Genomic DNA, 26,130 nt, shown 5'->3' on the forward strand with positions numbered 1-26,130 from the left:
CCTGTCTCTGGTGTAGATGGCATGGCCTGTGTGCAGTGTGGACAGTGAGAGCTGTGTGTTGGAAGAGGCCTGTCCCTGGTGTAGATGGCATGGAAAGTGTGCAGTGTGGACAGTGAGAGCTGTGTGTTGGAAGAGGCCTGTCTCTGGTGTAGATGGCATGGAAAGTGTGCAGTGTGGACAGTGAGAGCTGTGTGTTGGAAGAGGCCTGTCCCTGGTGTAGATGGCATGGCCTGTGTGCAGTGTGGACAGTGAGAGCTGTGTGTTGGAAGAGGCCTGTCCCTGGTGTAGATGGCATGGCCTGTGTGCAGTGTGGACAGTGAGAGCTGTGTGTTGGAAGAGGCCTGTCTCTGGTGTAGATGGCATGGAAAGTGTGCAGTGTGGACAGTGAGAGCTGTGTGTTGGAAGAGGCCTGTCCCTGGTGTAGATGGCATGGCCTGTGTGCAGTGTGGACAGTGAGAGCTGTTTGTTGGAAGAGGCCTGTCCCTGGTGTAGGGGGCATGGAAAGTGTGCAGTGTGGACAGTGAGAGCTGTGTGTTGGAAGAGGCCTGTCCCTGGTGTAGATGGCATGGAAAGTGTGCAGTGTGGACAGTGAGAGCTGTGTGTTGGAAGAGGCCTGTCCCTGGTGTAGATGGCATGGCCTGTGTGCAGTGTGGACAGTGAGAGCTGTGTGTTGGAAGAGGCCTGTCCCTGGTGTAGATGGCATGGCCTGTGTGCAGTGTGGACAGTGAGAGCTGTGTGTTGGAAGAGGCCTGTCCCTGGTGTAGATGGCATGGCCTGTGTGCAGTGTGGACAGTGAGAGCTGTGTGTTGGAAGAGGCCTGTCTCTGGTGTAGATGGCATGGAAAGTGTGCAGTGTGGACAGTGAGAGGTGTGTGTTGGAAGAGGCCTGTCTCTGGTGTAGATGGCATGGCCTGTGTGCAGTGTGGACAGTGAGAGCTGTGTGTTGGAAGAGGCCTGTCTCTGGTGTAGATGGCATGGAAATTGTGCAGTGTGGACAGTGAGAGCTGTGTGTTGGAAGAGGCCTGTCCCTGGTGTAGATGGCATGGCCTGTGTGCAGTGTGGACAGTGAGAGCTGTGTGTTGGAAGAGGCCTGTCTCTGGTGTAGATGGCATGGCCTGTGTGCAGTGTGGACAGTGAGAGCTGTGTGTTGGAAGAGGCCTGTCCCTGGTGTAGATGGCATGGCCTGTGTGCAGTGTGGACAGTGAGAGCTGTGTGTTGGAAGAGGCCTGTCTCTGGTGTAGATGGCATGGAAAGTGTGCAGTGTTGACAGTGAGAGCTGTGTGTTGGAAGAGGCCTGTCTCTGGTGTAGATGGCATGGCCTGTGTGCAGTGTGGACAGTGAGAGCTGTGTGTTGGAAGAGGCCTGTCCCTGGTGTAGATGGCATGGAAAGTGTGCAGTGTGGACAGTGAGAGGTGTGTGTTGGAAGAGGCCTGTCTCTGGTGTAGATGGCATTGCCTGTGTGCAGTGTGGACAGTGAGAGCTGTGTGTTGGAAGAGGCCTGTCCCTGGTGTAGGGGGCATGGAAAGTGTGCAGTGTGGACAGTGAGAGCTGTGTGTTGGAAGAGGCCTGTCCCTGGTGTAGATGGCATGGCCTGTGTGCAGTGTGGACAGTGAGAGCTGTGTGTTGGAAGAGGCCTGTCTCTGGTGTAGATGGCATGGCCTGTGTGCAGTGTGGACAGTTAGAGCTGTGTGTTGGAAGAGGCCTGTCCCTGGTGTACATGGCATGGCCTGTGTGCAGTGTGGACAGTGAGAGCTGTGTGTTGGAAGAGGCCTGTCCCTGGTGTAGATGGCATGGAAAGTGTGCAGTGTGGATAGTGAGAGGTGTGTGTTGGAAGAGGCCTGTCCCTGGTGTAGATGGCATGGCCTGTGTGCAGTGTGGACAGTGAGAGCTGTGTGTTGGAAGAGGCCTGTCCCTGGTGTAGGTGGCATGGCCGGTGTGCAGTGTGGACAGTGAGAGCTGTGTGTTGGAAGAGGCCTGTCTCTTGTTTAGATGGCATGGCCTGTGTGCAGTGTGGACAGTGAGAGCTGTGTGTTGGAAGAGGCCTGTCCCTGGTGTAGATGGCATGGCCTGTGTGCAGTGTGGACAGTGAGAGCTGTGTGTTGGAAGAGGCCTGTCCCTGGTGTAGATGGCATGGAAAGTGTGCAGTGTGGACAGTGAGAGGTGTGTGTTGGAAGAGGCCTGTCCCTGGTGTAGATGGCATGGCCTGTGTGCAGTGTGGACAGTGAGAGCTGTGTGTCGGAAGAGGCCTGTCCCTGGTGTAGATGGCATGGCCGGTGTGCAGTGTGGACAGTGAGAGCTGTGTGTTGGAAGAGGCCTGTCTCTTGTGTAGATGGCATGGCCTGTGTGCAGTGTGGACAGTGAGAGCTGTGTGTTGGAAGAGGCCTGTCCCTGGTGTAGATGGCATGGAAAGTGTGCAGTGTGGACAGTGAGAGCTGTGTGTTGGAAGAGGCCTGTCCCTGGTGTAGATGGCATGGCCTGTGTGCAGTGTGGACAGTGAGAGGTGTGTGTTGGAAGAGGCCTGTCCCTGGTGTAGATGGCATGGCCTGTGTGCAGTGTGGACAGTGAGAGCTGTGTGTTGGAAGAGGCCTGTCCCTGGTGTAGATGGCATGGCCTGTGTGCAGTGTGGACAGTGAGAGCTGTGTGTTGGAAGAGGCCTGTCCCTGGTGTAGATGGCATGGCCTGTGTGCAGTGTGGACAGTGAGAGCTGTGTGTTGGAAGAGGCCTGTCCCTGGTGTAGATGGCATGGCCTGTGTGCAGTGTGGACAGTGAGAGGTGTGTGTTGGAAGAGGCCTGTCCCTGGTGTAGATGGCATGGCCTGTGTGCAGTGTGGACAGTGAGAGCTGTGTGTTGGAAGAGGCCTGTCCCTGGTGTAGGGGGCATGGAAAGTGTGCAGTGTGGACAGTGAGAGCTGTGTGTTGGAAGAGGCCTGTCCCTGGTGTAGATGGCATGGCCTGTGTGCAGTGTGGACAGTGAGAGCTGTGTGTTGGAAGAGGCCTGTCCCTGGTGTAGATGGCATGGCCTGTGTGCAGTGTGGACAGTGAGAGCTGTGTGTTGGAAGAGGCCTGTCCCTGGTGTAGATGGCATGGCCTGTGTGCAGTGTGGACAGTGAGAGCTGTGTGTTGGAAGAGGCCTGTCTCTGGTGTAGATGGCATGGAAAGTGTGCAGTGTGGACAGTGAGAGCTGTGTGTTGGAAGAGGCCTGTCCCTGGTGTAGATGGCATGGCCTGTGTGCAGTGTGGACAGTGAGAGGTGTGTGTTGGAAGAGGCCTGTCCCTGGTGTAGATGGCATGGAAAGTGTGCAGTGTGGACAGTGAGAGCTGTGTGTTGGAAGAGGCCTGTCCCTGGTGTAGATGCCATGGAAAGTGTGCAGTGTGGACAGTGAGAGCTGTGTGTTGGAAGAGGCCTGTCCCTGGTGTAGATGGCATGGAAAGTGTGCAGTGTGGACAGTGAGAGCTGTGTGTTGGAAGAGGCCTGTCCCTGGTGTAGATGGCATGGAAAGTGTGCAGTGTGGACAGTGAGAGCTGTGTGTTGGAAGAGGCCTGTCCCTGGTGTAGATGGCATGGCCTGTGTGCAGTGTGGACAGTGAGAGGTGTGTGTTGGAAGAGGCCTGTCCCTGGTGTAGATGGCATGGCCTGTGTGCAGTGTGGACAGTGAGAGCTGTGTGTTGGAAGAGGCCTGTCCCTGGTGTAGATGGCATGGAAAGTGTGCAGTGTGGACAGTGAGAGCTGTGTGTTGGAAGAGGCCTGTCCCTGGTGTAGATGGCATGGAAAGTTTGCAGTGTGGACAGTGAGAGCTGTGTGTTGGAAGAGGCCTGTCCCTGGTGTAGATGGCATGGCCTGTGTGCAGTGTGGACAGTGAGAGGTGTGTGTTGGAAGAGGCCTGTCCCTGGTGTAGATGGCATGGCCTGTGTGCAGTGTGGACAGTGAGAGCTGTGTGTTGGAAGAGGCCTGTCCCTGGTGTAGATGGCATGGAAAGTGTGCAGTGTGGACAGTGAGAGCTGTGTGTTGGAAGAGGCCTGTCCCTGGTGTAGATGGCATGGAAAGTGTGCAGTGTGGACAGTGAGAGCTGTGTGTTGGAAGAGGCCTGTCCCTGGTGTAGATGGCATGGAAAGTGTGCAGTGTGGACAGTGAGAGCTGTGTGTTGGAAGAGGCCTGTCCCTGGTGTAGATGGCATGGCCTGTGTGCAGTGTGGACAGTGAGAGCTGTGTGTTGGAAGAGGCCTGTCCCTGGTGTAGATGGCATGGCCTGTGTGCAGTGTGGACAGTGAGAGCTGTGTGTTGGAAGAGGCCTGTCCCTGCTGTAGATGGCATGGCCTGTGTGCAGTGTGGACAGTGAGAGCTGTGTGTTGGAAGAGGCCTGTCTCTGGTGTAGATGGCATGGAAAGTGTGCAGTGTGGACAGTGAGAGGTGTGTGTTGGAAGAGGCCTGTCCCTGGTGTAGATGGCATGGCCTGTGTGCAGTGTGGACAGTGAGAGCTGTGTGTTGGAAGAGGCCTGTCCCTGGTGTAGATGGCATGGCCGGTGTGCAGTGTGGACAGTGAGAGCTGTGTGTTGGAAGAGGCCTGTCTCTTGTGTAGATGGCATGGCCTGTGTGCAGTGTGGACAGTGAGAGCTGTGTGTTGGAAGAGGCCTGTCCCTGGTGTAGATGGCATGGAAAGTGTGCAGTGTGGACAGTGAGAGCTGTGTGTTGGAAGAGGCCTGTCCCTGGTGTAGATGGCATGGAAAGTGTGCAGTGTGGACAGTGAGAGCTGTGTGTTGGAAGAGGCCTGTCCCTGGTGTAGATGGCATGGCCTGTGTGCAGTGTGGACAGTGAGAGCTGTGTGTTGGAATTGGCCTGTCCCTGGTGTAGATGGCATGGAAAGTGTGCAGTGTGGACAGTGAGAGCTGTGTGTTGGAAGAGGCCTGTCCCTGGTGTAGATGGCATGGAAAGTGTGCAGTGTGGACAGTGAGAGCTGTGTGTTGGAAGAGGCCTGTCTCTGGTGTAGATGGCATGGCCTGTGTGCAGTGTGGACAGTGAGAGCTGTGTGTTGGAAGAGGCCTGTCCCTGGTGTAGATGGCATGGAAAGTGTGCAGTGTGGACAGTGAGAGCTGTGTGTTGGAAGAGGCCTGTCTCTGGTGTAGATGGCCTGGCCTGTGTGCAGTGTGGACAGTGAGAGCTGTGTGTTGGAAGAGGCCTGTCCCTGGTGTAGATGGCATGGCCTGTGTGCAGTGTGGACAGTGAGAGCTGTGTGTTGGAAGAGGCCTGTCTCTGGTGTAGATGGCATGGAAAGTGTGCAGTGTGGACAGTGAGAGCTGTGTGTTGGAAGAGGCCTGTCCCTGGTGTAGATGGCATGGAAAGTGTGCAGTGTGGACAGTGAGAGCTGTGTGTTGGAAGAGGCCTGTCCCTGGTGTAGATGGCATGGAAAGTGTGCAGTGTGGACAGTGAGAGCTGTGTGTTGGAAGAGGCCTGTCCCTGGTGTAGATGGCATGGAAAGTGTGCAGTGTGGACAGTGAGAGCTGTGTGTTGGAAGAGGCCTGTCCCTGGTGTAGATGGCATGGCCTGTGTGCAGTGTGGACAGTGAGAGCTGTGTGTTGGAAGAGGCCTGTCCCTGGTGTAGATGGCATGGCCTGTGTGCAGTGTGGACAGTGAGAGGTGTGTGTTGGAAGAGGCCTGTCCCTGGTGTAGATGGCATGGCCTGTGTGCAGTGTGGACAGTGAGAGCTGTGTGTTGGAAGAGGCCTGTCCCTGGTGTAGATGGCATGGAAAGTGTGCAGTGTGGACAGTGAGAGCTGTGTGTTGGAAGAGGCCTGTCCCTGGTGTAGATGGCATGGAAAGTGTGCAGTGTGGACAGTGAGAGCTGTGTGTTGGAAGAGGCCTGTCCCTGGTGTAGATGGCATGGCCTGTGTGCAGTGTGGACAGTGAGAGGTGTGTGTTGGAAGAGGCCTGTCCCTGGTGTAGATGGCATGGCCTGTGTGCAGTGTGGACAGTGAGAGCTGTGTGTTGGAAGAGGCCTGTCCCTGGTGTAGATGGCATGGAAAGTGTGCAGTGTGGACAGTGAGAGCTGTGTGTTGGAAGAGGCCTGTCCCTGGTGTAGATGGCATGGAAAGTGTGCAGTGTGGACAGTGAGAGGTGTGTGTTGGAAGAGGCCTGTCCCTGGTGTAGATGGCATGGCCTGTGTGCAGTGTGGACAGTGAGAGCTGTGTGTTGGAAGAGGCCTGTCCCTGGTGTAGATGGCATGGCCTGTGTGCAGTGTGGACAGTGAGAGCTGTGTGTTGGAAGAGGCCTGTCCCTGCTGTAGATGGCATGGCCTGTGTGCAGTGTGGACAGTGAGAGCTGTGTGTTGGAAGAGGCCTGTCCCTGGTGTAGATGGCATGGAAAGTGTGCAGTGTGGACAGTGAGAGCTGTGTGTTGGAAGAGACCTGTCTCTGGTGTAGATGGCATGGCCTGTGTGCAGTGTGGACAGTGGGAGCTGTGTGTTGGAAGAGACCTGTCCCTGGTGTAGGGGGCATGGAAAGTGTGCAGTGTGGACAGTGAGAGGTGTGTGTTGGAAGAGGCCTGTCCCTGGTGTAGATGGCATGGCCTGTGTGCAGTGTGGACAGTGAGAGCTGTGTGTTGGAACAGGCCTGTCCCTGGTGTAGATGGCATGGCCGGTGTGCAGTGTGGACAGTGAGAGCTGTGTGTTGGAAGAGGCCTGTCTCTTGTGTAGATGGCATGGCCTGTGTGCAGTGTGGACAGTGAGAGCTGTGTGTTGGAAGAGGCCTGTCCCTGGTGTAGATGGCATGGAAAGTGTGCAGTGTGGACAGTGAGAGCTGTGTGTTGGAAGAGGCCTGTCCCTGGTGTAGATGGCATGGCCTGTGTGCAGTGTGGACAGTGAGAGGTGTGTGTTGGAAGAGGCCTGTCCCTGGTGTAGATGGCATGGCCTGTGTGCAGTGTGGACAGTGAGAGCTGTGTGTTGGAAGAGGCCTGTCCCTGGTGTAGATGGCATGGAAAGTGTGCAGTGTGGACAGTGAGAGCTGTGTGTTGGAAGAGGCCTGTCCCTGGTGTAGATGGCATGGAAAGTGTGCAGTGTGGACAGTGAGAGCTGTGTGTTGGAAGAGGCCTGTCCCTGGTGTAGATGGCATGGCCTGTGTGCAGTGTGGACAGTGAGAGCTGTGTGTTGGAAGAGGCCTGTCCCTGGTGTAGATGGCATGGAAAGTGTGCAGTGTGGACAGTGAGAGCTGTGTGTTGGAAGAGGCCTGTCCCTGGTGTAGGGGGCATGGAAAGTGTGCAGTGTGGACAGTGAGAGCTGTGTGTTGGAAGAGGCCTGTCCCTGGTGTAGATGGCATGGCCTGTGTGCAGTGTGGACAGTGAGAGCTGTGTGTTGGAAGAGGCCTGTCCCTGGTGTAGATGGCATGGCCTGTGTGCAGTGTGGACAGTGAGAGCTGTGTGTTGGAAGAGGCCTGTCCCTGGTGTAGATGGCATGGAAAGTGTGCAGTGTGGACAGTGAGAGCTGTGTGTTGGAAGAGGCCTGTCCCTGGTGTAGATGGCATGGCCTGTGTGCAGTGTGGACAGTGAGAGCTGTGTGTTGGAAGAGGCCTGTCCCTGGTGTAGATGGCATGGCCTGTGTGCAGTGTGGACAGTGAGAGCTGTGTGTTGGAAGAGGCCTGTCCCTGGTGTAGATGGCATGGCCTGTGTGCAGTGTGGACAGTGAGAGCTGTGTGTTGGAAGAGGCCTGTCTCTGGTGTAGATGGCATGGAAAGTGTGCAGTGTGGACAGTGAGAGCTGTGTGTTGGAAGAGGCCTGTCCCTGGTGTAGATGGCATGGCCTGTGTGCAGTGTGGACAGTGAGAGCTGTTTGTTGGAAGAGGCCTGTCCCTGGTGTAGGGGGCATGGAAAGTGTGCAGTGTGGACAGTGAGAGCTGTGTGTTGGAAGAGGCCTGTCCCTGGTGTAGATGGCATGGAAAGTGTGCAGTGTGGACAGTGAGAGCTGTGTGTTGGAAGAGGCCTGTCCCTGGTGTAGATGGCATGGCCTGTGTGCAGTGTGGACAGTGAGAGCTGTGTGTTGGAAGAGGCCTGTCCCTGGTGTAGATGGCATGGCCTGTGTGCAGTGTGGACAGTGAGAGCTGTGTGTTGGAAGAGGCCTGTCCCTGGTGTAGATGGCATGGCCTGTGTGCAGTGTGGACAGTGAGAGCTGTGTGTTGGAAGAGGCCTGTCTCTGGTGTAGATGGCATGGAAAGTGTGCAGTGTGGACAGTGAGAGGTGTGTGTTGGAAGAGGCCTGTCTCTGGTGTAGATGGCATGGCCTGTGTGCAGTGTGGACAGTGAGAGCTGTGTGTTGGAAGAGGCCTGTCTCTGGTGTAGATGGCATGGAAATTGTGCAGTGTGGACAGTGAGAGCTGTGTGTTGGAAGAGGCCTGTCCCTGGTGTAGATGGCATGGCCTGTGTGCAGTGTGGACAGTGAGAGCTGTGTGTTGGAAGAGGCCTGTCTCTGGTGTAGATGGCATGGCCTGTGTGCAGTGTGGACAGTGAGAGCTGTGTGTTGGAAGAGGCCTGTCCCTGGTGTAGATGGCATGGCCTGTGTGCAGTGTGGACAGTGAGAGCTGTGTGTTGGAAGAGGCCTGTCTCTGGTGTAGATGGCATGGAAAGTGTGCAGTGTGGACAGTGAGAGCTGTGTGTTGGAAGAGGCCTGTCTCTGGTGTAGATGGCATGGCCTGTGTGCAGTGTGGACAGTGAGAGCTGTGTGTTGGAAGAGGCCTGTCCCTGGTGTAGATGGCATGGAAAGTGTGCAGTGTGGACAGTGAGAGGTGTGTGTTGGAAGAGGCCTGTCTCTGGTGTAGATGGCATTGCCTGTGTGCAGTGTGGACAGTGAGAGCTGTGTGTTGGAAGAGGCCTGTCCCTGGTGTAGGGGGCATGGAAAGTGTGCAGTGTGGACAGTGAGAGCTGTGTGTTGGAAGAGGCCTGTCCCTGGTGTAGATGGCATGGCCTGTGTGCAGTGTGGACAGTGAGAGCTGTGTGTTGGAAGAGGCCTGTCTCTGGTGTAGATGGCATGGCCTGTGTGCAGTGTGGACAGTTAGAGCTGTGTGTTGGAAGAGGCCTGTCCCTGGTGTACATGGCATGGCCTGTGTGCAGTGTGGACAGTGAGAGCTGTGTGTTGGAAGAGGCCTGTCCCTGGTGTAGATGGCATGGAAAGTGTGCAGTGTGGATAGTGAGAGGTGTGTGTTGGAAGAGGCCTGTCCCTGGTGTAGATGGCATGGCCTGTGTGCAGTGTGGACAGTGAGAGCTGTGTGTTGGAAGAGGCCTGTCCCTGGTGTAGGTGGCATGGCCGGTGTGCAGTGTGGACAGTGAGAGCTGTGTGTTGGAAGAGGCCTGTCTCTTGTGTAGATGGCATGGCCTGTGTGCAGTGTGGACAGTGAGAGCTGTGTGTTGGAAGAGGCCTGTCCCTGGTGTAGATGGCATGGCCTGTGTGCAGTGTGGACAGTGAGAGCTGTGTGTTGGAAGAGGCCTGTCCCTGGTGTAGATGGCATGGAAAGTGTGCAGTGTGGACAGTGAGAGGTGTGTGTTGGAAGAGGCCTGTCCCTGGTGTAGATGGCATGGCCTGTGTGCAGTGTGGACAGTGAGAGCTGTGTGTCGGAAGAGGCCTGTCCCTGGTGTAGATGGCATGGCCGGTGTGCAGTGTGGACAGTGAGAGCTGTGTGTTGGAAGAGGCCTGTCTCTTGTGTAGATGGCATGGCCTGTGTGCAGTGTGGACAGTGAGAGCTGTGTGTTGGAAGAGGCCTGTCCCTGGTGTAGATGGCATGGCCTGTGTGCAGTGTGGACAGTGAGAGCTGTGTGTTGGAAGAGGCCTGTCCCTGGTGTAGATGGCATGGAAAGTGTGCAGTGTGGACAGTGAGAGGTGTGTGTTGGAAGAGGCCTGTCCCTGGTGTAGATGGCATGGCCTGTGTGCAGTGTGGACAGTGAGAGCTGTGTGTCGGAAGAGGCCTGTCCCTGGTGTAGATGGCATGGCCGGTGTGCAGTGTGGACAGTGAGAGCTGTGTGTTGGAAGAGGCCTGTCTCTTGTGTAGATGGCATGGCCTGTGTGCAGTGTGGACAGTGAGAGCTGTGTGTTGGAAGAGGCCTGTCCCTGGTGTAGATGGCATGGAAAGTGTGCAGTGTGGACAGTGAGAGCTGTGTGTTGGAAGAGGCCTGTCCCTGGTGTAGATGGCATGGCCTGTGTGCAGTGTGGACAGTGAGAGGTGTGTGTTGGAAGAGGCCTGTCCCTGGTGTAGATGGCATGGCCTGTGTGCAGTGTGGACAGTGAGAGCTGTGTGTTGGAAGAGGCCTGTCCCTGGTGTAGATGGCATGGCCTGTGTGCAGTGTGGACAGTGAGAGCTGTGTGTTGGAAGAGGCCTGTCCCTGGTGTAGATGGCATGGCCTGTGTGCAGTGTGGACAGTGAGAGCTGTGTGTTGGAAGAGGCCTGTCCCTGGTGTAGATGGCATGGCCTGTGTGCAGTGTGGACAGTGAGAGGTGTGTGTTGGAAGAGGCCTGTCCCTGGTGTAGATGGCATGGCCTGTGTGCAGTGTGGACAGTGAGAGCTGTGTGTTGGAAGAGGCCTGTCCCTGGTGTAGGGGGCATGGAAAGTGTGCAGTGTGGACAGTGAGAGCTGTGTGTTGGAAGAGGCCTGTCCCTGGTGTAGATGGCATGGCCTGTGTGCAGTGTGGACAGTGAGAGCTGTGTGTTGGAAGAGGCCTGTCCCTGGTGTAGATGGCATGGCCGGTGTGCAGTGTGGACAGTGAGAGCTGTGTGTTGGAAGAGGCCTGTCCCTGGTGTAGATGGCATGGCCTGTGTGCAGTGTGGACAGTGAGAGCTGTGTGTTGGAAGAGGCCTGTCTCTGGTGTAGATGGCATGGAAAGTGTGCAGTGTGGACAGTGAGAGCTGTGTGTTGGAAGAGGCCTGTCCCTGGTGTAGATGGCATGGCCTGTGTGCAGTGTGGACAGTGAGAGGTGTGTGTTGGAAGAGGCCTGTCCCTGGTGTAGATGGCATGGAAAGTGTGCAGTGTGGACAGTGAGAGCTGTGTGTTGGAAGAGGCCTGTCCCTGGTGTAGATGCCATGGAAAGTGTGCAGTGTGGACAGTGAGAGCTGTGTGTTGGAAGAGGCCTGTCTCTGGTGTAGATGGCATGGAAAGTGTGCAGTGTGGACAGTGAGAGCTGTGTGTTGGAAGAGGCCTGTCTCTGGTGTAGATGGCATGGAAAGTGTGCAGTGTGGACAGTGAGAGCTGTGTGTTGGAAGAGGCCTGTCCCTGGTGTAGATGGCATGGAAAGTGTGCAGTGTGGACAGTGAGAGCTGTGTGTTGGAAGAGGCCTGTCCCTGGTGTAGATGGCATGGAAAGTGTGCAGTGTGGACAGTGAGAGCTGTGTGTTGGAAGAGGCCTGTTTCTGGTGTAGATTGCATGGCCTGTGTGCAGTGTGGACAGTGAGAGCTGTGTGTTGGAAGAGGCCTGTCCCTGGTGTAGATGGCATGGCCTGTGTGCAGTGTGGACAGTGAGAGCTGTGTGTTGGAAGAGGCCTGTCCCTGGTGTAGATGGCATGGCCTGTGTGCAGTGTGGACAGTGAGAGCTGTGTGTTGGAAGAGGCCTGTCCCAGGTGTAGCGGGCATGGCCTGTGTTTAGTGTGGACAGTGAGAGCTGTGTGTTAGAAGAGTCCTGTCTCAGGCACAGAGCGTGTGTGCCAGCCGCGAAGCAGCAGCAGGATTCTGTGGGACAGGCATGGGGCACACAGAATGGTGTGCCCACTCGGGATGGTGGAGCGGTGGGCATGGAGGGAGCATAGCATGTGTGGGGGAGACAGGCCACCCAGAGGCCCTGGGGAGGGCCTTATTGGAGGATGGGGAGCAGCACGCTGGTGCTTGATGTATTAAGGCAGGAGAACTGCCATTAGCAGCGTAACAGCAGTCTCATTCAGGATAGTTTTGAAGAAAAATTGAGAAATTGAATAGTGAAAACTTCTGAGATGTAATTAGAAACCTAAGCGTGACGTGACAACCTAGGCTGGGGTGGTTGGAGTGAAGAGAAAAGTGAGAGCGGGGTTGGTGGCAGCAGGGGAGTGGCCGCGCAGAGGTAAGGCAGGGAGGACGCCACAGGAGAGAAGGAGCCACGTGGATCTCAGAGGTAGTTCTGCCTCTGGGAAGAAACATTTGCAAAAGTGTCTGATAAAGGACTGTATTTAGAATATATGAAAAACAAACAATTCAGTAATGAGAACACACAACCCAGTTAAAACATGGGCAAAAGATTTTGACACATACCATCTAAGAGATCCTAATGGCAAATAGGCACATAAATCATTACGTGGAAAATAATCTCATCACTTAGGGAAATATATCATAATTCTTAGAAAAATGCAGATTTAAACTACGGTGATATATCATTTACACCTACTAGAATGACTAGCATTTAAAAAAATACTGCCAGCACCAAATGTCAATCCTGAGAGGCAGGGGGGGTCCCTTACATGCTGCCAAAGGAAAAATTGGCACGGCCACCTAGGAAACAGCATTATAGTTCTCTCAGTGCCCACCAACACGCATGAGCCCAGAAGCCCTGCTCCCAACATGCGTGGACCCAGGAAGCCCTGCTCCTAACATTCCTTCAGGAGAAATGAAAACACGTGTCCGCACAAAACTTGAAACAACTCAGTTTTCCACGAAAAAATGCCACTAGCTGGGAAGGAACACAGCAATGATGCACACTTGGTGCTGGTCCCTCTCCAAAGCTTTCTGCAGAGGGAAGTGAGCCAGGCGCAAGGTGACATACTGACTGAGGCCATTCATGGGAAGCCTTGGACATGGCCAAGCTGCAGGGACAGAGAGATGAGAAGTTGCTGAGGCCTGGAGTCGGGATGTGGTTGACTGTGGCGTGTGGGAGAGTAGGGGGGTGCCAGACAGGCTCAGTACTATGACGTGGTGGCTTCATAACTTGACACATTTGTCAGAACTCACTGAATTACAGCTTTACAATTGTGAATATCAACGCTTATAGGTTACGTATTAATAACGCCTCTTAAAAATATATGCAACACATACACACATGCACTTTTCCTGCCAAAAAAGCTCATTGGACTGGGATTCTGTGAGAAATTGTCAGGCTTGTCAGAAGGTAAGAGTGGACGTTAGGTAGAAGATAAGTGATTGCATTTTGATCTTGCCAATTTTGAAGTAACAATATAGTAAAAGAAGAATTAATGTCAGTTTGAAACCTGTTCTTTGTATTTGAATTCTTGTTTAGAGATAACTATTTTAAGCTCTGTTGTTTGTTTTTTTTAACCTTAAAAATCTTTTTTCCCCCTTATTGAGCTCTGTTTTGTGATAGTTGACAAGCTCCAATCTTCCCACTATTAATTGAAGTTATTTGTGAGCACACACAATAAATCCATGAGTAGGCAGCAGATTGTACATTTTCTAAATTACTTCCTATTCATGGCCTGGCCTCAGAGGTGAGCTTTAAGAAAATCCAGTATGCTACAGTCCAGCCCAGTAGGTGAGTGAGCAGTGCTCATACTGCAGATTTTCCCTTCACACATTCGCGGCAGAGCTCCTTTAAAGGAAGACCGTGCTAGTGCATTTAATGGTTATTTCAGGTCAGTAAGTCTTAAAGCGTGCACGGCAGTGGTAGGATTCTGAATTAAAAACCAGTCAGTAGAGGACAACAGTGCAGGAAAGGTGAATGGGAAACTATGTACTTTAGTGTGTGTGTGTCTTAAGCACTGTGAAGGGGTGAAGCTTCCACCATCAGGGAGCGTGTGGTGTGCTGAAAGGAAAAAGGACGTGTCAGAGGCTTTTTCCACTGACTGTGAGTGAGTGTGTTCAGAGAAGGAGCACCGGGATGTCAGGGTAGCTGTGGTGTCTTTTAGCGCAGGTGGGCCCAGGGATCCTGGGGGAAACCAGGTCATAGAAGAGCGAGGAGGGAGCTTTGTGGCGCAACCATAGATTAGAAAACCTCCACGAGACATGAGGTCAGGAAACTCAGAATGTTAGATGGTGAACAGGAGCGGGAAGGCCTGCAAAGCCCAGGAGGTCTGAGCTCTGTGTTGTCGGGAGCAGGGGTGGTGATGGCAGTTGCAGCTCCAGAGTTGGGTGGAAGAGCTGGAGCCTGCAGTGAGGCACCCGTGAACGACAACACTGCTGAGTTGCTCACTGTGCCCCAAGGCCCGTTGTCTAAGTGTTCAGCACGCCCTCAGGGAATTTCAGAGGGTGGCAGTGGAACATGGGGGTGGTCAGCCCGGCAGACACCAGGAGTGTTCTCTGTGGGACTGTGAGTTAAAGCGGGAACTCAGCACAGGCCTCCCTGTGAGTTGTGGCGTAATGCATTTGTGTACCTGCTTGGCACAGTGTTGCATCATGAAGCTGTTCCACTGATGGCCATCAGGGCTGGGACCACGCCTGGATCTTGTGGCTCCTCCTCGTAGACTGTGGCTAAGTGGAGTCCCCTGTGAATGAGCTGCCTCCCTCATTGACTAACGGGCTGTCAGGCCCAGGAAGTGTATTTCTAAGCACCACTGTAATTTGTGTGATGTATTCGATCGCCTAAGTCTTTTGTTGAAATTAGTGAAAGTGAAACAATAGAAAACGAGTATGGGGCAGGTGCCATGGCTCACGCCTGGAATCCCAGCACTTTGGGAGGCCGAGGTGGGAGGATCACTTGAGTCCAGGAGTTCGAGACTAGCCTCAGCAACATGGCAAAACCTCATCTCTTTAAAAAAAAAAAAAAAAAACACCACCAAAAAATAAAACCATTAATTAGCCAGGTACAGTGATGTGCCCTGTAGACCCAGCCATTCATTGAGGAGTCTGAGGCAGAAGGATCACTTGAGCCCAGGAGGCAGAGGCTGCAGTGAGCTGAGATGGTACCACTGCACTCCAGCCTGGGTGACAAAGCCAGACCCAGTCTCAAAACAAAAAGAAAACAAATATAAAGATTACTAAATTTCAGTCCATCAAGAAATGGTTTGTAAACTGTAAAAACAAGTTGAATCTATTTAATGTAAACTCTGGACAGGGGTACAGGGGAAGTAGCTTGAGCAAACCACCACTCCCCCACAGAATTTCCGCAATGGAAGAATCAGAGTTAGGGAGAGTGCTACCCACTAAGCAGGTCATTAGTGCCTCTCAATTTGGTCAGCCTGGAAATAGGAGGTGCTTTGCAAACCACAGTGCTCACGTACTCCCCACACTTTGCATGGGTGGCTAATTCTGGGTGTAAGATAACGCAGAGAGGAGATAAGTTGCATCAGCCCTTTTCATTATGGTCCTGAATATTCCTTTTTCTTTTTTAGGTTTAGAATTACGGACACGGCAAAGCAAACCTCAAGATGCCTCTTGCCTGCCAGCATTGAAGGTTTCAGACATTGAGCCCACCATCCCTGCAACGGAGCTGGACGTGGTCCTGACAGGTCCCTGTGAACACTGCTTTTCATGGGGGCTCGGGTTCCTTTGTGGAGTGAAACGTCACTCCTCACAGCAGCAGTAGAGTTACATCTCGGAGGTGCTCCCCGCTCACTCATAGTCTTGGCCTCTGCATGTCTTATGCCTAGTTTTTTAATTCTCAGTGGCCGTAGACTCCTTCACTCAGTAAGAGCCTATGTGTGTGTTCCTGAGGGTGGGTTTGATAGGGCACTCTGATTTGTTGCTTCTAGAATCATGAGGATTTGGGTTCCGCTGTGACTGTATTAAGTGCAGTTTTAAAAATAGAGGGATCCTCAGAGCCCCTTGTCCCAACTGTTTACCCTGCTGTCCACATAGAGAGAGGAAGCCAAGGGACGAGAGTGCCTCGAGAAGGTGGGTGTTGAGTTGAAAGGGATTCGGAGGCCATGTTCATCCCCTTGCCTTGTCCTGGCATTTCTTGGCTGTGGTGCGTTTCATTCCATGGTAATTTTTGCTCTGTGTCTGTCACTGCTTTTGAGTTCTCAGGGCAACTCCATTTTCTCTGGCTCCTGGCTGGTAGCAGGAGAGGCATCTCTAGGGTAATCTTACCTGGGGCAGTGTTGATGCTGAGCTTACCAGCGGGTGTGGCCGGATGTTACTGAGCTGAGGGGAGCATGGCTGTCACTTGGACCTCAAGGATGGGGATGGGATTTCACCCTGATCATTCCTGTGTCCTGTGAAGCATCTCCAGCCCATTTTTATCTTCTGACAGCACTCACTGTGTCTCTCTCTGATTTCTTTTCGCGTGTGTGTGCACATGTGAGAATCAAGGCAAACATCCCTCTGATCTGTTAACCCCTGCGATTTTTATGTCCTGAATCTCATTAAGTGTTCACTAAAAGAATGAGTGAGAGTAATATTGAGACATCCATTCATGCCTTGGTCTCTCCACTGGTCTGAGGCACTCTGCTAGGTAGGAACATACAAAGCTGAATGCCTAGCCCTTCCCTCGAGAGGTCAGGAGGATTGAGGAGGGGCACCAGGAGCCTTGTTTGGAGCCCTCGGGTGGCAGGGCCTGTTGGGGAAGATGAGCAGTGCTGAGGACGGGTGTGATGTGGGCCCAGGGGCCTTGGGGGGACCTGGTTGGAGTTCTCTCTGGTTGTCAGGGAGAGGTTGGGTAAGGAAGGTGGGGTGGAGAGAGGCGGGCGCACCTGCTGGAACTCACAGTTACGAGACCAGCAGGTCGTGGCTCTGTCCTTCCTTTCCCATCTTTGGAGAGCGGGGTTGCTCTACTACTGAAGACAGTTCCAGATGTAATCATGAAAATGCAACAGGGAAATTTACATAAACTCTTAAGTCTTAAATTTCCATTCTTGAAAAGCAGTAGCATTGTTTTTTAAATATTACAAATGGTTAAAATTGTACTGGCAACAGTAAACATTAAATCCCTTTTGTTTTCTTAGCTGGAGATATCCCTGTTCAGTACTGCTCCCAGCCGACCAATGGCATGGTGTATTTCCGGGCCTTCTGCAGCCTGAACACCCTCCCTGAGGAGCTGAGGCCCTACGTGCCCCTCTTCTGCAGCGTCCTCACCAAGTACGAGTCGCAGCATGCCCTGTGTCTTACTAATATCTGCTTTGTGTGCATTTTTCTATTGTTGTAATGCATCAGTGGGAATTTCCTTCAGTGAGTCACAACTTCACAGTGTTAGTGTGTAAGTAAAGTGTACAATTTGTTGGTTTAGAATTTGTTTTTATGAAAGTAACATTTTCTTATTATAGTACATTGAAATATTTATGAATCTGTGGCATAATATAAGGAGATGCTTGTAGATCTCTATCTCAGCATACGAATCTGTTACGATTTGGCAAGGAATGATTGTTTAATCTGAAAGTGTGAGTAGTTCAGTGTGTAGTGTGGCCCAGGGCTGCTTTGGGGACAGCTGTCCTGCTGCCTGCGTTGCTCTTCCGAGCTGACTCTGCATTGCTGGCATCCTCCCTAGGTGGTGTGTGCACAGATCTGGAAACACACACCCGAGTGCTCACATCACCACTTGTCCTTTTGCCCTGCTCTGCCAGGTTGAGGGTTGCAGGCCAAGCAGTAGACAGGGCTGTGGGCTTCCGTTCCTATCCAGGAAAATCAGGCGACAGGGAACCCTACAGCCAGCTTCAGGGGCCGTTGCCCAACCTGGAGAGCATCCGGCGTCTTCGCTTCGTGGTGATGAAGTTGTCCGCGTGCTGCAGAAAGCTACCTGGCTGTGATGCCTTCTGCACCCTGGCTGAGGATCTGCTCAGATGGAAAAGTGTCTTCAGGGTTTTGAAAGGCCCCTGGCTTTCTTTTTAAATAGAGGGCCACTGCTCATCCTTTTGCAGCAGTTTAGGAAACACCTCACAGTTGTTCCCTTGACTAAGTTAATTATTTCTGGCATTAGCAGTATCACTAGTATGTTTCTTTCAAAAGCATGAGTGCTGAGACGAAAATGCTTTTCTTAAAAACTTGGTGTTTAGTCTTCAGACTCCCCTGCTAGGCTACGAGACATTTGAGCAAAGGAAGTATGTATCAGGGTTGAGGGCAAAAAGAGTAGAGGGTATTCATAAAACTTTTTTTTAGACGATTACGCCTGGAAATGCATGTTTTAGAGTGTTGTTCTTAGTGCAGAAACTGGCCACCCAAAGTGTCTTGTGCCCCTGGACACTGACTTCTTAGGCATGAGAAGCTGGTGTCTCCCTGGGGGAGAGAGCACGTGAACTCCTGAGGGCAGAGGCCAGAGAGCGCTCCTGCTTTGTGACCTTGGAAGTGTAAAGAGGTTGGCAGAGCTGTAGTTATTGAATTAATGTAAGCAGCTTGTATTTAAAGATGCACAATTTTAAAAATGATTCAGTCAAGACTGCCTTGCAATCAGGGCATGCCTCTCTCCTGTCAGGTTGGGCTGCGGCCTTCTTGACTACCGGGAGCAGGCTCAGCAGATAGAACTGAAGACTGGAGGAATGAGTGCTTCTCCCCACGTGCTCCCCGACGACTCGCACATGGACACCTACGAGCAGGTAGCCTGTCACTGTCAGATGACGGCTGTGGTGAAGCTTTTCTCCAGTGGCTTTCTGTTACTGTTCAGTTCGCCCCTAATTCCATTCTTCCTCTGTGATTTCTGTGTTTCAGGGTGTGCTTTTCTCCTCTCACTGCCTGGATCGAAACCTGTCAGATATGATGCATCTCTGGAGTGAAATATTTAACAAGTAACTGCATTTGAAGAGTTGTCCATTCTTGGGCTGTGCCAGACATCTTCGTTTGAAGTCCTTTAAAGTAGACAGTTTTACTAGTGTTGCTTGTTGACTTCCAAGTGGTATTACTTGTAATTCATATGGACTTAGAAAGTTTCTTAGGTTGGTAAAATAGTCTGAAAACTGTCCATGATACTGAAGGGGCATGAAGCACAGGTCTCCAGGGATGTATTCTTTTCCTTTTCCCTAGCCCGTGCTTTGAAGAAGAAGAACACTTCAAAGTGCTGGTGAAGATGACCGCCCAGGAGCTTGCCAATGGAATTCCCGACTCCGGACACCTGTACGCATCCATCAGGGCCGGCAGGACCCTCACGCCTGCAGGGGACCTGCGGGAGGCCTTCAGTGGGATGGACCAGGTGGGAAGCCTGGAAGGAACCTGTGTGACTCTGGTTTTAGCCACATGTTCCAGAGTTGCTGATTTCTTTGGGAATACATTAACGTCTCAGAAACGCTAACTTTCTAACTGACCAAATATAGGGAAAAGTTGGTTAGTTTTAACTCATCTTCCTCTTTGCACCCCCATTCCAGCCCTTCTCAAGCCATACACTCACACACATAGCCCCTGCTCAAGCAGGGTTCTGATGTCATGGTTGCTTGGCTCACACTGAGTGGTCTTTCGTGGCCTCTGGCTGAACCAGCTTCCTCTGTTTCAGGTGCGGCTGATGAAGAGGATTGCAGAAATGACAGACATCAAACCCATTCTGAGGAAGCTCCCTCGTATCAAGAAGCACCTGTTAAATGGTGATAATATGAGGTGCGTTTGTGATTGTTTTTAAATAATTAAGTGTAGTTTTTAGGTATTTTTCACTTGTTACAGGAACTTCAAGAAAGAGTACTTGGTAGAGGTATAGATTATAGAATTTATTGTAGAAGTCAAGTGTTCTAGTAAATAAAAAAATATTTTAAGCTTATTAAAAGTTGGAGATGGGAAAGAACACAGGGTAGTTCTGCTCTAGAACTGCAAATAGATTGAGGGCGAATACTTAGTTTTATTGCTTCCACAGCAAATGGTTGGTAAACGCCAGATCTGTAAAGGTGGGCTTGCTCAAGACCAGAGTACAAGTGTTCTTTCTTCTAAAGTCACGTGATGCTCTGAGGAGAACATCTGGCAGCTCAGTTGTATACCTGCAGTCGGCCCTATGCCCTCAGGTTTGTGAGCGTGAATGAAGTTGAAGCATGATGAACTGTTTATTTTCAGATCTTATTGTCAGTGACATTGACGTATTCGTCAGTACTTAACAAAACATGTCCTCCTTCAGAGAGTCCTGGTGCTTTTCCCCAGTCATGTCTTGAGAATCCCTGGCAGATTCTACAGGGCAGTCTGTGGGTGGCCAGAGCTGGGGCCTGGTGGTTGGGGTCGCTGGGCGCTGGGCTCAGTTAGGCCTGGCTTCCAGTGCTGGGCCAGCACTCACCTCGCACCCAGGCGGTCCTGGGCAGCTGACCCACCTGAGCCTTCTGCTTCCTCCTCCATAAAACTTTCCTTTGCCGGTTTATTGTGAGGAATAAAAGGAAGAATATCTACAAGGTAGCATACGTGCCTGGAAATATAGTTAATATTGATATAATGGTACCTGCTGTTTCTTTAGAATAAATTTAGGATTTACAGCCAGAAGGAAAAAAATGCAAACTTTGTCAATATACTGTAGGGTTCAAGTAGATTTTATATGATTGTATTTGCAATTCTGCAGAATTTGGAAAAGTTCTATTTTTATGTAACTTTGAAAGCATGGTAGTAATTTTTTGCACTTTATGATTTTCTGCTTTAAAAACCTGTTCAGATTTTCAAATAGATGACTGTTGGACAGTAATTTTAAAAGTTGTCAGTGTTTCGATAGTGTAATTCTGAAGGCATGTTAGCAGATCTTAATAATCTCTGTATTTTCTTTGCTCTTCGGAAGAAGAAGACTGTAGAGGCTCAGGCTGTCTGTGTCTGGACAGTTTTATTAGATGGAAGTTTCTTTGTAACTCGAAGCACTGCAAAGCAGGAAGGTGGCTGCATTTCTACATTTGGCTACTGTTTCTTTTAACATCTTTGAAATTATTTTTTATAAACATTTTTATTTTTGAATTGCTTATACAAAATGTGATGAATCACAAAACTATTTTTTCTAAGGATGGTTTTATGTATATATAACTTTTCAAACAGGTGTTCAGTGAATGCGACTCCTCAGCAGATGGCTGAGACAGAAAAAGTGGTAGAAAACTTCCTTAGAAACATTGGTCGAAGTAAGAAGGAACGGAGGCCTGTGCGTCCACACGTGGTCGAGGTATGCACTGATGGTGGCACTGGCGCCCAGTGATCCCCTGGCAGGGGCAGCTCTTGGGTTTTACGTGTATTAACTCAGTTCTCAGAACAATCCAGCATGTGGTTATTCATATCCCTCGTTATGCACATGAAGAGACTGAGGTTCAGGAGGATTAGTGTCTTGTCCAGTGTTGGCCCAGTAAAGTGAGTTCAGACCCTGCGGTGTGGCCTTAGATTCTAGACTCACTCTGTGCCTTGCAGCAAGTAGTCCAATAGGAAGAAAGACTTCAGTAGGGTTACTCCGGCATAGGAGTGGCCCAAAACCGTGGCCTGAAGAAGGCTGTATCACTGCTATTTCTTTGACTCATGAATCCATGGATTTGTCTCTAGAACAGTTATGTCAGTGATAACTAATTTAATAAATGTGATTGATTTACAAAGAGGGTTGTAATCCAGTTCATGGATGTCAGTGAGGGAGGTTGATGGTGTAGATTTTGCAGAGGATGTTTCTGATGCCTTCTCCATCGGTGTGTGTGTCCCTGTTTCTTTTCTGGGTGTGGTCTCCCTGTCCTGTACATGTCCCCTTGATTTGACAGATTTATGACGAGAAAGTGCAGGAGGAAAGAAAGCTTAAAGTATTTTCTTTGTACCATATAACAAGGCAACCTTTTCCTTGACTGTCTGAAAATTCATTTAAAAATTTTCTTCATTTATTTCATTTATTCTTTCTTTCTTTAGTTTTTGACTTTTTGAGACAGGGTCTCACTCTGTCACCCCAGCTGGAGTGCAGTGGCGCCATTATAGTAGCGCAGCCTAGCTATGGTGACCTCCCGAGCTCAAGTGATCCTCCAGTCTTGGCCTCCCAAGTAGCTGGGGCTACAGGCATGCACTGCCATGACTGGCTAATTTTTAAAATGTTTTTGTGGAGATGGGAGCTCCCTGCATTGCCCAGGCTGGTCTCAGCTCCTGGACTCAAGCAGTCCTCCTACCTCTGCCTCCAAAGTGCTGGCATTATAGGCATGAGCCACTGTGCGCAGCCTATTTTTATTTTCTATTTTTTAAAAAATTTTCCATCTAGTAACCCATGAATGATAAATGTTTCTCCTTTATAGCATTTGTTATTTAAAATACTGAAACCCACCCTAACACTTTTCATTAGCTCTATGAACTCTATAAACTCTGATCCTTCTTACCTGTTTGAAGTGAGTTTTGGATTTTTCATTTTTCTCGATTTTTCAGAAACCTGCGCCTAGCAGCCCTGGTGGAGATGCCCACACTCCCAACGGCTCCCAGATCATTAGGAAGCTGGTCATGGTAAGAACCGCAGCCCATCTGGCTTCCCAGCAGGCGGGTGCGTCTCTCCTCGGCTGTGTCTGCCACTCATGGTGATCGTTCTCCGTCTGCCTGTCTGTGGGGCTGGCATGTCCCTAGAGTTGTGAGTTCAGTGTGTACTTTGTCACTGCCACCCTGAGCTTTTTCTCTTTGATTGTGCTGAGCGAAGGCCCTGGTGCAGGTGCGTCCTCCTGTGTCAAGAAGGTGAGGGCCCTGGTGCAGGTGCGTCCTCCTGCCAAGGAGGTGAGGGCCCTGGTGTGGGTGCGTCCTCCCTGTGCTGAGGAGGTGAGGGCTGCTGCTCTGGGTGGTCTCCCGGGCAGTTCACCCTCCTTTGAACGTAGCTCCTGAGCTGAGTCTCCGCGAGTGGAGCAGCCTGACAGATCTTTTCCCCTCACTCAGTGTGTTGCTGATGCAGTTTGGTTCGGCTCCTTGTGGAGTAGAGTGATTTAACACATTCCCAGAGCATCAACTGTGATGGAAACGGTGTGGAGTGAAATGTTTTCAATTGAACAGTATACTTCAGAACATCATGTCAGAATTGGAGGATTTGACGTTTTACAGCGAGAAATTGTGTGAAGTGACGTAACTGCAGTGTCTTGCTCTTGTGTCGCAGTGCCTGGCAGCACAGCCTCTGACTATACCTTGTCCCTCAGGAACCCACCTTCAAGCCCTGGCAGATGAAGACCCACTTCCTGATGCCCTTCCCAGTGAACTACGTGGGCGAATGCATCCGTACTGTCCCCTACACGGACCCAGATCATGCCAGGTAGGAGGGTGGAGGTTGGGACCTCCCAGGCCTGAGCCTTATGGAAGCAGCTTGTGAAGCCCGTTGGAGTTCGCAGGGTGTGTTTTAGTGGGGAGTCCACACCAACTGTGAGTGTTGGGCCGGGGGCTGCGTGTCTCTGAGCGCTCCTCCTTAAACAGCAAAGTCTTGATGAACAAAGGCCCAGCTTTAGAGCCAGTCACTTTTATAAACAGTTTCTATTCTTGAGGACGCCTATAAACAAAACAGGTATCTATGACCCTAAACACAGACTCCCTTCAGAATGCCCCATGTACTTACCTCATCTCTAGGTAAAAACTGAATTAATTTAGGCTGAGATTTCTGATATACTTGGCAAATTAAGGCTTCATGAGGACAGATGCATGGAACCAGAGCAAAGGCAGATTAAGACAGGAAGCCACAAAGGAAAGAGTGGGAGGCAACCGTGGGGGCTGCCGGACAACCTCATGATCATGACTGTGGGTGGGTGGGGGTGCCTGAACCGGGCCACGGAGGATAGAGCAGTGGGGAGAGACCAGGGGTGCTGCAGAGTCCTGCAGCTGGCAGGGCTGGAGGCCAGCTCACAGCTGTTCTAAGGAGTTCACCTCCCCCATCTCCCCACCGAGTCAGAAGCCCGGGGAAGGAGGCCCTTGGTTGAAGGGCTGAAGCCACAGCTGAGTGTCAGGGTCAGGCCTGCTCTCAAAGTGGCATGGGGTGAGGGAGTTTGTAGCCCACAGACTGGCCCCTCCAGGCCCTTCCGAACTGTGGCTGCCCTGTGTCTGTTTATCCCATCTGGGAAACTGACTAGACCGGGAAGACAGACTCACAGACGTGCACCTTTGGGGACCCATCAGTTGGGTGTGTTAGTGTGACACAGATATGTGCAAGCACCTTATATCCCGGAAATTCACTTCCTGTGTCCTTGTCCCAGGCAGCTACCCCCATGAGGGACTAACCAAAGAGGGAGCCTGGTAGAGGGGGAAGGCAGGCTAGGCTTGTGCAGCCTGTCCTGACTGGAGAAGGAGCCGGGCCTCCAGGGTACATGTGTGTCACAGGAGGGGTGGAGGAGCCAGGTGGGAAGAAACGGGCTGCAGTGGGGGCTCAGAAAGAGAAGAGCTCTCAGATCTGTGGAAAAGATGGTAGTGGCTCAGCTGTCTTGTCCGTTTATTTCCATATTTGCAGAAGGTAAATACCTGTCTGCTGTGCCGGCAGAATAGTGATACTTGTTCCCACCCTCCAATAGGAAGATGTAGACTGAAAACACGGAAACTGTGAAGAGGCTAATAGATGTTTTTTTCCTGGTTTCTGGTATTTTGTAATCTTTCAACAGTGAGCATGTGTTTTTAATGTAATATACAAGTAATAGAAATTTCTCAAGAGTAACATATGGACAGATGAAATGCCAGTCCCTGTTGGTGCTTGAGGAGGCTCCCTCCCCCAGGGTCTGGCTCCAGCCTCACTGTTCTCAGCTGATGGTGTCCCAGCCACCCAGGTGGCGCTGGGTTCACCTGGTGGACCCGCACTAGATGGTCGTGACTTCTCCTACCACAGCTGCTGGGAACACGCCCACTCCTTCCTCCATTTCCCACCTGGTCTATTTGACCCCCTTCATCTGCTTTGGGAAAAGGCGTGTCTGTGGAAGCAGGGACCTGGGGCTGATCTTGCCATGGGCATCTTTGAGAAGCCTGTGTCTACTGTAGACGCTCCCATCATTGACTGCCCTGCAGTGGCAGACAGGGCTCTGCCTTCTGTCGAAGGTGGATGCATTCTGGAGTCATTGGGAATGTGATATTACCATTCACAGTGGAAGGCGGGGGAAATCAGCCTCATTCCTGGAAATGTGCCTTAGCGCAGAGCGTGTGTTTTCTTAAGGGATTCCTACAAAGCTCTGACTTGACTTTCCTTTTTTTCTGTATTCTAATGTGAGGCATTCAAATAAATGTTCATTTGCACATTTGCCTTTACAGTAGAAATAACCTCTTTCTACTTGATCAGATTTTAAAATGCCACATATACACTGGAACAAGTGAAGCAGTGTGATGCTGGAAGTGTTGATTCCCTCCCCACCACCTTTCACGTCAACCCTATAATCTAAGCCAACTCTTTGAAGATTGTGCTTCCTTGTGGTTTTTAGTTTTGATAATTAAAAAGAAAAAAAACAAATCAAATGCCTGTAATCCCAGCACTTTCGAGGCAGAAAGATTGCTTGAAGCTGGGAGTTTGAGACCAGCCTGGGCAACAAAGCTAGACCCTGCCTCTACAAAATATGTAAAAATAGCCAGGCTTGGTAGCACACACCTGTAGCCCCAGCTGCTCAGGAGGCTGGAGACAGGGGGATCCCTTGAGCCCAGGAGTTCAAGGCTGCAGTGAGTTGTGGCTGCACCAGTGCACTCCAGCCTAGAGACAGCGAGACCCCATCTTGTAAAAAATAAGACCAAAATACGGGACCGTAATTTATATAGCATTACTTTACAGATTGAGTTTATTTTCATTTTCACTTATTCGAATAATTACTTCACTGCATATGCTTTTTTATCAGACATGTTTTTAACTTACATTTTCTAATCATTCATTTCAGTCTTAAAATCCTTGCATGTTTGATGACTGCTAAGTTCCTGCATACAGAAATTCGAGAAAAAGGCGGTGCTTATGCTGGAGGCGCAAAACTCAGCCACAATGGGATTTTCACCTTTTACTCTTACAGGTGAGGTTTTCTCTGTTCCACACATCTGGACGCACACATCGGTTCACCTGTAGTCTTCTACTTGGGATTATCTGTCGTTTTCTTCTACTGCAGTGAACTTTAGAAAAAGAAAAGTTCTTCTGTTTGTTTCCTTTCGCTTGTTGAGCACTTAGCCACACGCAGCAGTGTCCTTCTGGTACAAGGATTAGGGCCAGCAGCCTAAACAGGGAGCGTTCTCCTTCAGTAACCCTGTGTAACCGGCATATTTCGGCTGAACACGGTAGTGCCTCCGTCCATGGTTTTGCTTTCCACTGTTTCGTGCCCACAGCTACCCTCAGTGTGGACACGTTAAATGGAAAATTCCAGACATAAATACTCCCTCAGTTTTAAATGGCACACCATTCTTCGAAGCCGTGGGATGAAATCTCACACTGTCTGCACTACCTGCCTGTGGGTCATCAGTAGCCTTATAGGTCAGATACAC

The 26,130-nt window shown here is 51.1% G+C and overlaps 1 protein-coding gene across 1 annotated transcript in view; it reads left to right on the forward strand.

The window, feature by feature from the left end:
• Positions 1–26,130, forward strand: part of PITRM1 (pitrilysin metallopeptidase 1) — a 68,656-nt gene that overhangs the window by 39,667 nt on the left and 2,859 nt on the right. The window contains exons 15-24 of the mRNA XM_002750010.7: positions 15,258–15,374; positions 16,809–16,941; positions 18,269–18,389; positions 18,502–18,578; positions 18,814–18,979; positions 19,277–19,377; positions 20,770–20,890; positions 22,108–22,182; positions 22,854–22,966; positions 25,542–25,667. Coding sequence (XP_002750056.1) covers positions 15,258–15,374; positions 16,809–16,941; positions 18,269–18,389; positions 18,502–18,578; positions 18,814–18,979; positions 19,277–19,377; positions 20,770–20,890; positions 22,108–22,182; positions 22,854–22,966; positions 25,542–25,667 — 1,150 coding nt within the window. The remainder of the gene's footprint in view (positions 1–15,257; positions 15,375–16,808; positions 16,942–18,268; positions 18,390–18,501; positions 18,579–18,813; positions 18,980–19,276; positions 19,378–20,769; positions 20,891–22,107; positions 22,183–22,853; positions 22,967–25,541; positions 25,668–26,130) is intronic.

This window comes from Callithrix jacchus, chromosome 7 (assembly GCF_049354715.1).
Source record: "Callithrix jacchus isolate 240 chromosome 7, calJac240_pri, whole genome shotgun sequence".
NCBI lineage: Eukaryota > Metazoa > Chordata > Mammalia > Primates > Cebidae > Callithrix > Callithrix jacchus.